Source organism: Mytilus galloprovincialis, chromosome 14, assembly GCF_965363235.1.
Source record: "Mytilus galloprovincialis chromosome 14, xbMytGall1.hap1.1, whole genome shotgun sequence".
NCBI lineage: Eukaryota > Metazoa > Mollusca > Bivalvia > Mytilida > Mytilidae > Mytilus > Mytilus galloprovincialis.
Window position 1 is genome coordinate 18731266 of NC_134851.1, and position 18530 is coordinate 18749795.

General features: G+C 30.8%; 1 protein-coding gene across 1 annotated transcript; it reads left to right on the forward strand.

Moving 5' to 3' along the window:
- The first annotated feature begins 1800 nt into the window (after nt 1-1800).
- On the forward strand, nt 1801-12421 carry LOC143058488 (uncharacterized). The gene is made up of 9 exons (XM_076232005.1): nt 1801-1931; nt 4332-4386; nt 6126-6392; nt 7972-8070; nt 8835-9005; nt 10308-10418; nt 11153-11319; nt 11628-11735; nt 12144-12421. Exons 1-9 carry the CDS (start codon nt 1881-1883, stop codon nt 12252-12254), a joined length of 1140 nt encoding a protein of 379 aa, XP_076088120.1. The 5' UTR covers nt 1801-1880; the 3' UTR covers nt 12255-12421.
- Nucleotides 12422-18530: the final 6109 nt, after the last annotated feature.

Genomic DNA, 18530 nt, shown 5'->3' on the forward strand with positions numbered 1-18530 from the left:
TTTTTTCTTCTGTATAACAGTCTTTTTAATTAAAAATATATTATATAGCTTTTTAAAGTGTATTATTTTATAAGATCGAAACCGTACTATTTATTGGAAAAGTTAACCTCCATTGAACTCCCTCCTTGTACATTTACATATATGTACGTCAGACACTGGATCTTGCATGTCAACCTTTTTGTAATGTCCAACTGATGATCCCAAATACAAATTTGTGTTGATACTTGTTGTTTATGTTAAAAATGTAATAGATTTAAGTAGGGTTCAAAAATAAAATACATTTTGAATATACGAAATGTACTAGATTTGTTCCTCTGGTTAATTATTATTTCTAACATCATTAGAAATCTTAACATCATATACTACATGCATATCTCTAAAGTTTTCTATTTACTAGACAATTCTAATACTAGACTAGCTATCAAAAAAATATCCATCCTTGAATCTTAGCACGTCTGTTTATTCAACTATCTAATATAATAATACTAGGCCTTCTTTCATACAGTATTTTTATTTACTGTTTAAAAATCATCTTTTGATAACGAATTTGACGTAAGTAAAATGATGTGATTGTTTGATGTTCAAACTTAAAATGTATACTTTCTCGCTGCATTGAAGACCTATTTGTGACCTTCTACTGTTGTCTGTCCTATGGTCAGGTTGTTGTCTCTTCAACACATTCCCCATTTCAATTCTCAATTTTATTATAAAGATAAAAGTTCCGTTTTTTCATTCTTGTGTAGCAATTATGTTTAGAAATACAACAAGCAGCAATGAAAAATACTGTTATATAATATGTTTATATTCAATCACAGGATATAATAGTGATTTACTCACAACACAAGATACAGAAGACAACAAACAAACAATCTAAAACATAACACAACATAAAATTCTTAAAAAGTAGCAAAATGTGGCATTGTTTAACCTTATTTCATTACCAAAAGCTCTTCCTATAATCTATGAGATTGCTGTAACAGCGTAACAAAAACACGATCATTAACAAACAGATGCTAATAACTTTACAAATCAGATCACCTCCCTAAATAATACTATACAAAATCGATTGATTAAATGATCGATTGGTGTTTAACGCCACCTTAAGCACTTTTGTGCTTTTTCGTGGCGTCAGTTTTTATTATATTGGTGGTGTAAGCAGGAGAGAATCACCAAATTTCAATAGAAAACTGATACTCCTTGTCAATTAAGATTAGAGTCGATCACGTGCGGGATTAAAACTTACAACGTAGTACAACAACCAAACCATTTACTATTGAGGCCCAACATAAAGTCGTGTCTGAGAGCTCATGCACATTCACTGACGTTAACATAAACTTCAATGACATTTTCAACTTACAGATGTATCACGATTCTGTTCCTTACGACCTTTCGAAAATGTTCAATTACCTTGTTTTAAATATCGTAAATTGATCTCAATTTGAGAAATTAAAGCAATTGATGCAAATTACAACACACAGGAAATCGTCTTAAATTGTCTAGTTTTATACGGAAATAAATATATAGTTGTTTCTGAATTTTGAACCGTTTGAATCTACTATGGACATCATATACATGGTTTGGTTGTTTCCAGTTTTGTTCAAAAGTATGGTAAGCCGTTATGTGTATTAAGTATTAGTAAAACTTTAATTGTATTTTTGTAGATTGATGTTTCATAAGACAGCCTTGTGATATACAATGTTGTCTTTTTTAAGGTTGACATCAATTCTCTTAATCTAATACTTTTGATTGGCTAATCTCAATTTGAGAAATTAAAGCAATTGATGCAAATTACAACACACAGGAAATCGTCTTAAATTGTCTAGTTTTATACGGAAATAAATATATAGTTGTTTCTGAATTTTGAACCGTTTGAATCTACTATGGACATCATATACATGGTTTGGTTGTTTCCAGTTTTGTTCAAAAGTATGGTAAGCCGTTATGTGTATTAAGTATTAGTAAAACTTTAATTGTATTTTTGTAGATTGTAAATTCGATGTTTCATAAGACAGTCTTGTGATATACAATGTTGTCTTTTTTAAGGTTGACATCAATTCTCTTAATCTAATACTTTTGATTGACTAATCAACTTTTCTTTGTGAAATACAAATGTCAATATTTTAACTAATCTACGATAAAAAAAAATTAGGTGCACACTATATGTATTTTTAGAATAGTCTTAGTTACGCGCAACAGACAAAAGATGAAGTATATTGTGGATAGGTTCACAAGTATATGTATGAGATAAGAAATTGCATTAAGTATGACATTATGAATAACAAAGAGATAATTTGTTTGAAGGTTTTTAATATTGAAACTTTTGATTAAATATCTAATGATTATAATCTGGAGCAACACATTAATGATAATGTTTGTACTTAAGGGGGCTCGCGGGTCTAAATCAACTTTTTTTATAATATTGGATTTCGATTTTTTTTTCTATAAATAAACTGTATCCTATACCTAGCTTTTGCAATGATATAAACATTTCAAAAGTCATCTGGGTCCAAAACGAATTTAGTTTTTGGGTTGATTTTTATCAATATCATAAAGTAACAACTAATAGTGTTATAAATAAAATTTGTAATGTAAAAGAAAAAATATATTTTAATATTTGCTGAATTTTATACCCTGGATCCCTCCATAATGTATGTGTGTGGAAAGAAGAGGCTGTACTTTCATGTCAATTCGTTGTTATAGACATGTTTTTACATGTAATAAAAATATGTACTTAGAAAATTATTCTAAATAGTTTTCAATCGTTATGTTGATCAAGAGGCTACATATTGTATAATGATAAATCAGATTAATTATGAGCCAGCACTTAGCCGGTCCATTATATGATATGGGTTTGAGATTGTAACATGTGTTTCTGCGGAACTACATTGTATTTTCTGCGGTATATGAAAATTAAAAATTTTAAAATGAGGTAATTGAAATGAATACATTTTTGTCATTGATTTTTGTATAAGAAGATGCTTAATATTTTTAAAAATGAATGTTCATTGTTTTATTATGCACAGAATGCATGACCCGTATTTGGGAATTTCCCAAAACTGGTTATTTTAAAAAATGTAAGTAAGGTACCATGTTGACCCTTCACCATAGTTTGAGCAGAGTTCTTGATAAAATATTATACAAAGCTGCATTCCTATTGCTTTTACTGTTTGTTGATAATTTAAGATTTCAACAAAACCGAATAGAAATGAAAATATTATGTCTAGGATTTCTAAACCTTTACTGAGAGGAATAATTTTATATTTGTCTGCTTTACGATTTTATATCTTTTGTCAAACAACGTTTGGGAAGGGATATAGCGTTTCATCTGTCAATCACAAAAGTAAAATCCATCTATAAAGTTTTAACATATTTATTTATAGTGGATGGGTAAACAAGTTATTGTAACTTATATTAATATCTTTCCACTTTCCGCGTGCAAGTGCTGCCTTATAACGCCATTAGTCTTTTCTTTTTTAAAATTTACAAAGGTGTTTTTTACCAGACCATCTTTTACGGGCAAGAGATATGGCTTGCTTTGATCACTGGTAAGCCATTTCTCGTCCCATTCCAACGGACTGTCATCGTCTTCAAGACCACACTCGCAAATGGTGTTAAGGGAAAGCCGACAGTTCAGTCCCTGAAATGTTCTACCCTGAACGGGGATCAAACCAGGTACCTTTGTGTAAGTAGTCCGATGCACTACAACATCAAGGCTCTCCATCTATCTGTTAAAGTATAAGTCACAGTTCATGAGATTTTGTTCATAGATGAGTCTTGAAAACCAAGAAGTCCTGATAAAAAATTAGGTTCATATGTAAGTGACTGATTTAAATTTGCTTTAAAGTCTTATCTGATATATAACTCGTAGAGAAATAATATTTTGTCAGCAGTTGCGTCTGGAATAGCCAAAATCTAGGGTCCAAAGAATATGCCATCTTGACATAAAATTCATTGCTAGCTATAGGTAAATGAGATGAACGGCTGCGTTTGGGACCATTTCTGAGATGAGGAATACAGATATTTTGTCAATAAATGGAATCTACTTTGATAGTCACGAGTTTCAAAATCAAGTCTCGATAATTATTTGGTGGTATTCCATATCATCAACTGCTCTCAAAAGATATTCATCAACTGCACAAGTAAGTTAGATTTCAAAGCATTATCATAACTTATTGGATTGAGCAAGTTCTTGCAATTGAGGATACAATTTAAATCAACAAACAGATTGTTTATATAATATTATGTCCTTTTTCACACCAAAAACTTCCATACTTCCGGCCCAAAAATTTGGTGCGTGCACCAATTAACTCTCTTGTCATCATTTTTATTAGGTTGTACTTGGTCGACAAGAGAACAATGGACTATCAGAACGTTCAGCTGATCAAAGTAAGTTAGTGTTACATACAGATATACATTTAATCTTTAATATTAAGATGTTGTAAGTGTTAGGAATGGCAATTCCTGGACAAACATGAACGAAATTACCTCAGACATTCTTTATTCTTTATTCTCATTTAACAATTTCGCATACATTATTGTGAAGGGAACTGCTAATAATCGCCTCTGGTGCGGGATACTCTAGTTGTGTTGAAAAGCTATTTGTGGCCTTTATTCGCGTTGAAGTCAATTTGTCACATTACCATTTTTCATTTTCTATTCTATAACTTTGTCATTCAAAAGTTTAGAAAATCATGTTGAAATTGAGATTGATAAAGTGTAAAGATACAGAGTAATAGATAAGACATCACTAAACGTTTAAATTTGTCCTTAAGTTGATTGAAGTTTCTGAGATGGTTCATAATTGAAGACACAAGACCGTAACGTAGCAACAGGGCTATGGTATCGCAATGAGATAGAGAGAGCAGAGAGTATGCTTCTGCTGAGAATAGGAAGTTGAAAGTTGAAATCATAACGTTTGTCATATATCTTAATTTGGAGTCGTGCATTAGTGTCCATAGATACTCACTCTCAATTAAAAGATATAAACATTAAGGTGGTACCTTACACTACAGGGAGATAACTCTGTAAAGTCAGCTAAACGTTTTAATTACGTTGTGTTGTAAAATGAATATTAAGCTTCTCAATGATCAAAATTGGTGTTTGTCAAACTGCTATATAACCAGTGTAATTTTTCTGACAAAACGGTTGGCTCAAAGTTTTTGAAAATTTTATATTTTTGTTAAAGGGCCAAATTAAATACTTTGACAAAATTTTATGAAAATTAAACGAGCCAAATTAATTTTAGTCAAAGTGTTGGGTACCACCTTAAGTAGAAATCTACAATTTAAAACATATATCCAATAGACACGAAAGGGAGTCCAAATAAGCAATTACGTTTCACTCTCCATTCTTTCTACAATGGCAAAAAACTCATATATGTTAGTATGGTACATACAAGGATTTGATAGGACATATGAGAAGAAAATTCAGCCTATTGTTAACCTCTCCTCTTGTTTTCTTTGCCAAATGTTGTCAAAGTATCAGTCGTTGAAACACGTAAATACATTATACTGAAAGAGGTGTGTGTGGCATACATTGTAGTCAGATGTGTTTTGAACTTATTTGTTTGTGTATTTGAGTTTTTGTTTAGAAATTGTTTATATAAAGCCCATTAGTGGTTAACACGTTTGTTGTTATTTTGTGCACTTCGTTGTCTGTTGTTTTCTTGTTTTCCTATTATAATTGATGTCTCTTATCCGGTTTAAGTCTGTAGCCCGGATTTGTTTTCTCTCAATCCACTTATGACTCTTTAACAGCGGTATAGTCCTGTTTCCCTCATTGAAAATTTGCAAGAAAAACATCATAAATCTGAATAATACTGTTGCCCCAGGACTTCAAAAATAAAGTTAAATTGTATAAAGTTTTCTTTCTGTAGAATACACATATGTAAACCACATTCTACAAAAAGTAACACTAGAATTGAATGAATCACATTAGAGATCAAATAAACTCCTTTAAAACAGACACACTTATATATTAACTGATTACTTCTTTACTGCTTACAACATATACATCACAAACATGATTATCCAATTACATCGCCATCTATATTTCAAATTCACATATTCATATTGGAAATATTTGCAAAAGTTGCAACTGATTTCTTCTTGATTAATATATTTAAGTACCATATGATAGTAATCGGCTGGTCGTTGATAAAGAACAAGATTACGTACAAGTCGGAGACAAACCTGTATACAGCTGTTCTGTGAGAGCAAACATTAGTGTCCTGATAGATAATCCTGTAATATGGGAGAAAATTAGTAGTGATGGTTCCCGCATGAAAATATCCTTTCAGGGCAATGTAGTGAAAGGACTACAACGGAAGTATAAAATTCAATTTAAAATAATGAATGAATCTCAAATCACTATCGAATTGAGTTTTCCTAAAGGTATGTATTGTTATATTATAAATCGGTTGAATGCTTTTCATTGAATATATTTCGCTATTAAAGAGGCGTCGCACTGTGTAAATCAGTTCATAGGAGAAAAACATCAAATTTTAATTGGATTAAATAATTGCACTATAAGAAGAACAGAACTGTTTTGTGAATTGCATTTTAAATACGTTTGATGTCATGATGTAGTTTTTCCAAACCATCATTTTTTAATGTTTCAATGATACTATGTTTGCATAATTTGTTAGATCTTGTTTCACAATTCCACCATTTTTTTTAACGTTTTGGATAATATAGATATGCACTATTTTCATTTTCAATTTAAACAGTTGGAATTTAGTATGATTATAATCAATGTAGCTGTAACAATTTATTATATTTTACTTCACTGGTACATATATTTACCTAATGAAGATAATTGCAGAAAACACTTTTGATAGACATAGAGATCTGATTAATTTTTTTATGAAATAGTATGCATATGTTGACTCAAGTGTTTTCAAAGCTGTAAGATTGTTAATACTCTAAATTTAGTATTGTAAAGTTTCGATCAAGAAACTTAAATTTGTTTAGAACATCAGAGCCGTATAAACTGGTTTTTTTTTCATTTAAAAGTTACATTGCTACTTGTCAGGCTTCACCAAATCACCACTACGTCACCTATCTAATTACGATAGTCATCATGCTTCCACAGGTAGATAACGCCCTGTTGAAGTATACTACTAGGTGTGATACTATCTGGCAATGCCAAGTTCATGATCACTACTTAATACAGTAACACATATCAGACAACGCTCCATTCATGTGTAGTATAACCCGGTATTGTAACAAATATTAGACAACTCTCCATTCATGTATATTACCCGGTATGGTAACAAAGTTTTGTTCATATATACATTTTTACTCATATGTACGTTCAAAAGTATCTAGGAAACCTTTCGTTTTGTGATCGGGGCATTTTTATACAACTTAGATTTGCATTTATATTCCTGACCAAAAATATCATTCAATTAGATTGTAAATTTTAACCTCAAAGTTACACAACAGGTTGAATTTACTTTCTATAATTCAAGCCCTGTCTGAATATATTATTTCTTTTTTCATTTTAAGAAAGAAAACAGAAAGAAAAAAGAAGAAAAAAAAAATATTGCATTTTGTTTTTAAAAAGGGTAAAAAAGTCTTACCCTTCGGAGCACCTGACATCACCCCAAATGTTTGCTGGAGTCCGTGTTGTTCATTATTTAGCATGTTTAGTTTCCTATGTTGTGTCTTCCGTACTTTTATTTGTCTATTTGTCTTTTTATTTTTCAGCCATGGTGTTGTCAGTTTGTTTTCAATCTATGAGTTTGACTGTCCATCTGGTACCTTTCGCCCCTCTTTAAAGGGATTTGCATTCATTTTTTTGTTTATACTTTTCAAGATATGAATATCGTTAGCTGTCGATTTTTTAAGTTTGAACGTTTCTGGTGTATCTTCAAACGTGAGAACTTGGGAAATGTTTCCTGTATATGATTATTTCCCTTGATATCATTAGACATTTACATATCGTGTTGTCATAATAAAATCATTACAGGAATCACTGAAGCCGATGATGGATTCCTCTACTGCGTCCAGTACAATAGATATAGTATGGAAGTCCTTGCCGAAAAAGGGGTGAAAATTAATGTTATAGGTAAGTCAATGGAAACAAATTGTATAGTACTTCGAAAGAAAGGTGGAAGTTGACGTTTAAGGTGAGTCCATCTACTGTGTCCAGGAAGACACAACAAATGATTTATTACTTTCTAAAATACAGGTAGGTAACTTGTTAAATTGATTTCTCAGTTTTCAGATAAAAATGTAAATTTGGTGAATTTGATTCTCGTGAGTGACTTAATCATGATACTATTCACAACCTACAGCTGGATAATGAATTACTGAAGTCAAAGATGTACAAAACAAAAAAGAACCAACCATTATTTCTAAAAACGCCATTTGAAAAACTACCCTCAATAACATAGTCTGACATTTTTGACAATAAATATAAGATGATTAGAATGTCTGCAAATAAATGCCAACAAATTTTTCTATTTATAGAAAGCAAAAACGGTTAATGTTAAGCAGGAATACAAAGTTCAGTTATGTTTATTTTCAAAGTCCGTTTTCACCAACTCGCTACTCAAATATAGATAAACAAACAAATGAAAAAAAAAAATTGCGTAACCAAAGTCACGAGACTAGAGTACACTGTTTCGTTGATAAAAAAATAAAGAAAAACAGAACATACAGGTATTTATATGTTAACAATGGTTGATAATGAATCAGCATGGCAGTTAATCTACTAGTTGTCTTCTTTAACATTATTTGATGAGTTAATATCCATATTTCTACAGCTGAACAGTATGCACAATATCGTTTCTATCACCAGTGCGTCATCTTTTGTATTTTTTCTTTAAGCAAAAACGACAACAGCAGCAACACCAACAACGACAACAAAACGAACAACCACAAGTATATCTAAAAACATCTGTATTGATGGACATGAAATGTGTACACACTTGTTTCCAGGTGAATGTGAGGCAGCATTACATTTAATGAGTTTGTGTCCAGCAAGCTGTGGTATTTGCAGTAAGTAAATCAGTATATTGTGCATAATGTGTAGCACAATACAGTATGGTTCAATCTTTCAGTACACTTTCAGACTTATTCATTGTAATCAATACTGTTCAGTACTATGTATACAGTTCAAAACGTCGTCGAGGGTAACAATCTTCATTATATATGATTATCGTGCACGGTCTGTCCATAACGAGGCTTGTGTTTTCAGTTTTAAAATCTGTTTAGATCAAAGTGACTGTTTCTTATTGAACCTGTTGATATTCAAATTGTTTTGCAAGCGGTTCAATTGAAACATTATTGATACTTAATTTATTATACTTATGGCAAATATATGACCTGTGTTAAGAGAGAGCCAGTTCTCTTGCATGTAAAAGACATCCTTGAAGCTTTCGAAAAAAGCAGGCTAATGCCGCTACAGGGCAGCACTGGCAACCAAAAACTGAAAAAGGATTAATATCAGTTGCAATAACTTGTTTCCCAATCCACTATAAATAAATATGTTTAAACTAATAACAATTTAAATTGCACAAACATCCTCGTTATGATGTTTGTTCGGTACTTTGTGGTATATATAGTAAGTGATGGGTTTTATAGCTTCATAGAGCTTCATACAATTATAACTTTTTGAATATTCAACCATGAGATCAACTTGATTGCTAAAGGTCGCACACACACCAATGTCTTTTTAAACAGACATTGATTCATATTCATGATATGGTTTGAATGGTCGACCAGTAACTCAGTATCCATTGCGTAATCTTTGAATTTGGAAACATGTTTATTTATATGTTTTTGAAAAAGAATTAAAACATATAATGAAGTTACAAAAATTTAAAATTACCACCAATAATACCTTAATTACACGATTGATTGTTTCTATATCCAGTACTCACACGAAGATTAAATCATTTTTCTTATACACTTGAAGGACATAACAGATAATTGTTATGAACAATATTCTACTGTCTTTCCAATGTGTGAAATGACAGGTTTTCGAAATTCTACGATTCAAATTTACAAAACATAAAGCATAATCATGTCAGTGGAAGAATTTTGGCTACTTATAACTTTGCATATAAGGGTGATTGCAATAATTCTTTAAAAAATGTTCTTACCAGATTACTTTGTAGGTTGTCTAAATTAACGGCATCGGAGAGAACTATTTAAAATCTACAAACTTACCTAAATGGAAACCTTAAAAACAACAACAGGATAAAAACTAACCAGAAGTTGTAAAATAATACCTGCTTCAGAAACGGTAAATACGGTCCATATGAATATTTTACATCCCATGTTTTGATGTGATTTCAGATCGACCAGACAGATACTGTGCCGACCATTCCGATGATTGTTCTAAGGTAAAAGAGCAATGTAATGACCACACAATCAAACAGATTTGTTCATCAACTTGTAATGTATGTGGTCAGTATATATTATCGTTATTCGATTTCAATACGTAAGCGTAAATGATGTTAGTAAACTTGTATATCAGAGTGACAGAAGATTAAAAAGGACATTCAAAGGTCGTTAAGAAGTTAATAACGTAATTAACAAAAGACACAAAGGCAAACATCACTCTTCAAAATACCTTTTATACAAATTTAAAAATTGAACAACATGGACCACGCTTGTAACAGTGGTCATCATATATGCACTGGAAGAGATCGTTTAAAGACATTTTGCGGACATCATCACAAGTTGATTGTCCGATATTGAATATTTATGCATACAGATGACAAAACATACAAGACAAAAATGAAGTTACATGTACCTCAATATGTTCTTTTTTTTTCCTGATTAAACAAACCAACAAATTTTGTTGTTCACGGAGATTATTCCTTTGATTTTGAACAATACATTAGTGGCTGTCGTTTGTTTATGTAAAACATATTTGTCTTGTTCATTGTTTGTTTGTAAATTGGACCGTTAGATTTCTCGTTTGAATTGTTATACCTTGTCGGGGTCTTTTATAGCTGACTAAGGCGTACGGTGACCTATAAATTGCTGTGTCATTTGGTCTCGTGTGGAGAATTGTCGCATTGGAAATTGTACCAAATCTTCTTTTTTTGTATTTGCATCGTTCACATGTTCTGAGTTGTTTTATCTTAAAGGGATGTTATCTTTTATTTTACATGGGCTATTCTTTTTAAATGCAGAAGATGGCTGTGCCAGTACATTAGTATCCTCCGCTCTCTCCCAAAAGCTCGTGCTATCTCATTCTAAAGGAGATTATTGTTCTGATGGTACACAAACAAATGCAGACTCAGTCATCCTAGAACTCTGTAATGCAAGAACTGATAAAATGTGGCAAAAGGGTATACAGGTAGCAATTTTAATTGTAATTTTACTTTTTGTTTTTTGGCACAAAGATAATTTTGTATTGTACACTCTAAATAAGTTTAAAAGAAACATAACCTTACACAAAACATAGTTTTTTCAAGTAGCGATTCACATATTAAGAGTGAAAGATTTACGGAAAATTAACATAACCTATAATTGTAAACCTTTTACAATAAATTATACATTTGAAATTGTTTTTTTAATTTTTCAGAGTGATTCGTGTAATTAAAAACGCAGGTATTTTTAATATGTTAATCATCTTATTTAAACCTTTTGACTCTTTCTTTGCAGGTTGTCTTAAACTGTAAACAAATATCGTTATACGCTCCTGTTTCGTCGTTTGGATCTTTTTCACATCAGCTTGGAATATTTCTTGGTTGTACTGACACCGGAATTAAGGTAGTTTTTTTCAATAAAATCATGTTTATAAAAATACCATGTGTATTTTGACGTGTGACTGCTGTAATGTTTAACGCCTTTACTCAAATTTCAATACCACTACCAAATGAATCTTGACTATTTTTGTCGTAATATAGACTATCGCACAAATAATAAAGTATACAATAGTACGGCGATTGTTAACAAATATTAACAAAAGAAAATATATTACAGTTTGTTTGCATAGTAAACACTTTTTAACATCAGAAAATGTCTGTGCCAAGTCAGGAATATGACAGTTGCTACCTATTCGTTTGATGTTTTTGGATTTTTGCTTTTGCCATTTGATTAGGGAATTTCCGTTTTCAATTTTCCTCGGAGTTCAGTACTTTTGTGATTCTTCTTTCTATATAATGCTTTTTATTTTAGATTGGAATACAGGAATGTAATGACCACTTCAAAGAACAAACATTAATATCTGGTGACACTTCAACAGCCTTCTCTAATGCCGATTTATACCATGTACTCATTGTGAAATAAGTAAAATGTAATGATATAACATCTGGAAATTATATTGCCACAATCAAATATCTCTAGTTTTGCTGCCTTGTCTTCTAAATTAAAAAAATGACATTTTTTTAATATTATAGAATAACATTTAGTACATTGGAAATATAAATGTGATGCAAAATAAAACTTGAAACCTTTCTAATCATTATTTTAATGTTAAAAAAAAGGGACAAAAGATACGAGAGATATATTACATATAGATCGAAAATAAACTGACAACGCCTTGGCTAAAAAAGAAAACAGACAAATAATAGTACACACGACACAATAATAGACAACTAAAGACTAAGCCACACGAACCCAACCACAAACTGGGGTCGATCTTAGGTGTTCCGGAAAGGTACGCATATCCTGCTCGTCTTGTGGCACATGTCGTGTTGCATATGTTATTATAAACCCGGTAAATAATCTAATTCGGTAGGCCACATTTGTGAAAAGGAAGGGGATTGATTACGACATTAGGAATATATCCGATATCATCTGTGACACGTTTATTATGTGACGGTCAACCAACTTGTGATGGCGTCCGTAAAATTTATAAAGGGATGATTTCAAATTCACCATTTGGAACCCTTATTAACAGCAACCCTCTGTCAAGGAAATCATGATAGGAAATACAAGCCCTGGAATAACGTATCGATTGGGAGAAATATACCCCGTATGCAGACGCTGTAGGAATTTTGCTATATAGAAATTGAAGTTACAATTGGGAAGCTGAAATCATCTCTTTTGCCGTAAAGGCTCGTTTTCAACTGACCCTTATTGTCAATTTATAGATGTTAGTCACGATATTAGGCAGACTTAACTGTATCTATTAATTTAAAGATGTTAATGTGATGACTCATTTTGAGATAGATATTTTTCGTTATTAATTGTTATAACTTTGAACAAGCTGTCCGTATCTACAAGTACAATCAGATCTGTACGTATTGTCTATTTTTTGTTAGGTGTTTTCTGTAGATGTTTTCTGTTCTGTGTCGACCTGATGCGCTAAGCCCTTTTTTACTGACCTTTATAGTTGTATCTTCTGTTTAACTGTTTCCCCACAGCTGTAGCTTAAATGTGGTGCCAGTAAACTAATCCCAACACTGCATGTACGTCTCTGTGCCAAGTAATCAGTCTAAAATCCAGACGCTGTCGTTTGTTGTTGTATACCATCTCTATCTTCTTTCATATTTTTGTAAATAAATCTGGCCGATATTTTTTTTTTTTTTTGTTATTTCGAGGCCTTTTATTGATGAAAATGTGGTACACATGTAAGGATTATACTCATTTTCAATTGTCATCTGGTTAGCTTTAGGACAGATATATTCATATATTTTTTTATGTTTCTTTCCATTAAAAATCCAAGATTTTCTGATTGGGTAAAACTAATATCACCAAAATCGAGAAATTTTAAAAACAACAGACACGGCTTTCTCCGTCTTATTTTCAGTGTTATATCTCGAATTTAATTTTGAGTACCAGAATTGATTACCAATGATTTTATTGAATTGTTAAGATGATTAATTCCTTAATGACAATTTCATCTAAATACGGATATACATTGTATGATATAAAGATGTCTATCTAATTATGTATTTTATTTGGACCTGCAGTTGCATCAACTTTCTAAACCGTGTAATCGTCGATTTGGTTGTATTTTCGTTCTGTTGTTTTTTGAGGTTTTTTTTGTTCGTTTGAAGCATACTTAAAAACTCATGGAATTTTTCATATATGTTCCCCTATTAACAGACCACCAGTCATTGTTAAATCGGAATATTTAAAGTGGTTCGTTGTCGTACAGAATAAATGTATAATTCCGTTAAAGTTATATTTAATTGGACAATTTAAACAAATTTAACAACGCTAATTACGTGCCACAAACAAGCTGTTTGTTTTGACAATGTCTAGCATGTCTACGATGATTATTATTATACCATTGATGTTAACACATAACTTTCTCTAAATTGCAACATGTCATGTTCAAAAGAGAAACGTGTCTATCAATCTAGTAATAATGTTAATATCACAAACTTTATTTAAAATTACATGAACTCTATTTAATTTTGAGTTTTAAAGTTAATCTTTATAAAAAATAAAATCCCAAAACTCTTTATTCCGATTCAAAACGAAAAAACTATTATCAAATGTCAAAATCAAGAGCCAAAACGCATCAAACGAATGGTTAACAATAGGTTTCAAATATTTGTCGATTGACTGTCAACATCGTATCATTTATAGGTAAATAGTCTAGGTATTGATATGTGAAGCTATAAGTTGATTATATTTACTGGGGTTAATAATAACTATCAATTTGGACCTATATCAAGATAATTTATTGAGGTTCGATAATTTGATGGTATATTATGTATTAATGCTGAGCTATGATGAGTTTTGAAAAAAATATGTTAGCCAACTAGCAGAATATACGAGTATTTGGTGCTGGTATACAATTTTGGAAATCACTTTAGATTAAGGAATGTGTCTGACTCATACACATTTCTGCTTCATTGTTCACAAATGGCTTTAATCAGTTTTGTTTTGATATTAACTCCTTAGCTTTTGTTTTAGGTTTGAATGTGATGTTCAGGCCGGACATCACCAAAGATATACTAGTATTAACGTGGAATTGTATATCCAGCACCTTTAATATTATTATTACATTTTTGCTGTCCCTGTTAGTATTCCATGATCGGTACCCAGCTTTAAGTCACTTGTATGAAAAGTAAGACATAATGTAAGATGTGGAAACTTATCTCAGGTTTTTGTTTAAGATTACTCATAAAATATGCCGTTTTTATTTATTTATCTTCTCTGCAAAGCTCATGTTATGATTTGGATTTTCAAGTACATGTTGGCCTTATTCGTTTGATGAGTTTGAGCTTTTGATTTTGCCTTTTCTTACGAACTTACCGTTTTGAATTTTCCTCGGAGATCGGTACTTTTGTTATTTTACTTTGTGATTACAGAGAGGCATGGTGGAATAAGATATGAACCTTTCTTGTTACAATTTTTATCTTCTACTTAGTAGAAATAAATATGTAAACAACAGTAATCAAACACTAGTTGATAATCATTTATATTCATACTATATTGCAAACATATTTAAAAATAAAACATACAAGAAAAAGTCTCCAAACTCTCTCAGGCAAATATGAGCTTAGATGCATTAAGCTTTTCAAAGTCATCTGCTCCTCGTGTGTTTAAGTCTTATGTATCACAGAAATTGAATAGTTTGGTTTTGAGAGTCTCTGTTAATCCAGAAAAGATCTTATATATCATAGATTTTATAAGAGAGCCTTGAATGAACTTTGTAAGATAGATTTTTTGTGTGCATTTAGAGTTGTTTGTGAGTTCTCGTAGTTAATATATAAACTGTATACAAAATATTCCTCACTTTGGCCGACAATTAAACAAACAGCATAATGGATATCCTTGTTCTCTTTTTTTCAATCACCATTGATTTAGTTTTATTATTATATGTACGAATTAAAAAAGAAAAAAAAAAATTTCTTGTTTATTATTATATTATGTTCATAGTGGTTTATCGCTACTCTTCAAGTGGGTGTTATTATGATATACAATAACCAAATATTACGAATATATCTCGTTTCAAGTACTTGAAACATATAAATCTTCCATAAATTTTTATATCTCTTTATTATTTTATTTCATTTGGATGGAGATGTTTATCAATTAAAGTGTTTAGACCGATATATATTTGTATACATTGTATGTACGTTTGCAGGATAATTTGTGGCGGTCATTCTCTAAAAACTTTTAGATATGATTAGTAATTGTATCAAACAGCAGCTCGTATTCGAACAAGACATCAAAAACCTGCATCAAAGTGCAGCTAACTCAAGTTTACATATATAAAAAGGGAAAAAACTTATTTGAAAAGGATTGACTGTCCTTGAATACATTGCTGAACATTAAATGTGTTGCCTTCTGTCTGTTTGCAGTTGCTATGCGAGTTTGCATTTTTTTTTTTGTATGGGAAATTCGAACTTTCGTTATTTTAACTGAATAGTGCGTTAATACCAAGAAACTGAGAAAAATGACAATTTTAGATGAAATTGATTGATTGTTTGATAATTGAGAATTATCACAACGTGTTTGATTGTGTGAATACATAGTTTTAAAAAACTCATAACAGATTTTGAAAGAAAACCGATTAACTATACAGAACGTCACTATAAGTCCTCTTTCAATCGAATGGGTTGATAACATCAAGTTTGATAGTGTGTGAAAAAATATATATTTTTTTATTTCCAGTTTTGTCTTTTCGTTGCTTTTAGAAAATGGTGCTTTTTGTTGTTTCTTCTTCCCATCTTTTTTTTTCCCGTCTCCTTTTCCTGGTTGTCAATTCGATCTTAATGATCTTTTAATTTATTTATTATGTGCATAGTGTATTCTTTTAACATTAGTAAATGAATAATCCAATGAAATAGAATATCTGAAATGATCATTGAAATATTGTATGTTGAAAGCACAATGCTTTCACCTTTACTTGTTTGAATTTCACCTATGTTTATAACGGAAACACTTTTTAATAATTTTCTTAGGTAAAACGATTTGTTTCACTGGATACATCTTTGTTAGACTAAAATACATGCATTACTCAGATGTGAAACGTAGATAATTTCCACAATTGAAATAAGAGAAAGTTTTATATCCCACGGGAATTCCTGGTGCTCCACCAAGGGAAACACTTTTCCGATTAGAGTTTTTAAATCCTACAGAAAAATGATCGGCAAAGTAAAACTAGGTCGTATCTAGGTGAATATAGTAAACTCTCTTGAAAATTATTAGATTTACATTGGATAAGCCATATTCCTATGGGATTATCACTTAAATATTTGCATGTATTACTCAATTCATTTTTTTTAAATGATCACGGATGTTATTACAATTTATTGATTAAATAATGCCGATATATTTTGGTCAGTTTTTAAAAAGAAAGCTCCATGAAAAGTTGGCACAAGACTAGGAAAGTGATGGAATTGACATTCAAAATACGATGTGTTCTGTATACCTATGCTCCTTAAAACATGTATTTCAGACTGTACAAGAATATTCCTTTCTGTTATTGCCCAATTCCTATATTATGATCAATTGTCTAGTTAGATATTTTGAAATAGACAGCTATATATGAGGATAAAATCTTACATATCAAATTTTTCACTTTACTTTATTCTAAACCTTAAAATCTTAAAGCTGATTAAACTGAAATCTGTTTCAAAGCAGACAAACTTACATCTACGAATTGCTGAAGTATTTAAAAAAATAATATTGAAGATTTGTAGGAAAAATTAGGAGAAATTTTACACTAGCATAATTAATTTATATTAAGTAGCAAATTCATTTCTGGAAAATTAAGTTAGTTATTAGAAAGTGAATAATGGACATCAACAAAATCAATCTGTTTTTCCCACACTGTTTTCCTAACACTGCTAAATAATAAAGAAATCACATATTTTGTTGGGTATTAAGTTTAATTGTTTGTATCTTCTTTAATCTTTCAATTGTTTAAACACTCACACTTATCCTCTTCCCCTTAAAAGAAAATTCAAGACTATATATAGTTTATGCATCAAAAACTATCATTCAGTCGTCTACCGTCAAAACAATGACACTATATATAGCATATAGTCACATATAAATTGTTTAAAGTTCAATGACACTTTTAAGATTTAAAGCACAACTGAGGAAAACAGTCATAGGTTACAGTATTGGAAAGGAATACTTAAAGGTATGATATTTAGAAAATATAAGTAACTTTTGTAACAACAATGTTCATTATTCTAAATCGTAAATTAAACAATCATTTAAAAATACATGTGCAAGAATTGTTGTACTATTTCAATGCTTTGATTTGTTAATTGCTCAATCCACATGACCCTGTAGAATATTCTATATGGATTGAGATTAAAAATTTAATAACAAATTTAACAGATAGCTTGGTTGACCAAAATGGATGAAGGGGTGTGAATGTAAATAGATACTGAAAAACGAGGACATGTTTGATATATTTGTTGTCTTGCAATGGGCACATTCCCCGAAAAAGTGCTAATAAAATTATTTAATGCACTGAATAAGCGTGACATTTTTTCTATATTAGACTTAGATTGGCGGTACCAATTCTAAACGAAAGTTGCTGTGTATTAATACATCACTTTTAGCAAAACTGACGACTCTTGTAGGAGTTGATAAGGCCTATCATAAGACATAGAAACTATGACCCTTTTCCACCTGTTTTTT

Coding starts and splice junctions, on each gene's coding strand:
- LOC143058488 (XM_076232005.1), top strand. CDS start 1,881: ATGGACATCATATACATGGTTTGGTTGTTTCCAGTTTTGTTCAAAAGT. Junction 6,393..7,971: donor CGAATTGAGTTTTCCTAAAG/GTATGTATTGTT, acceptor AAATCATTACAG/GAATCACTGAAGCCGATGAT. Junction 11,320..11,627: donor TGTGGCAAAAGGGTATACAG/GTAGCAATTTTA, acceptor CTTTCTTTGCAG/GTTGTCTTAAACTGTAAACA.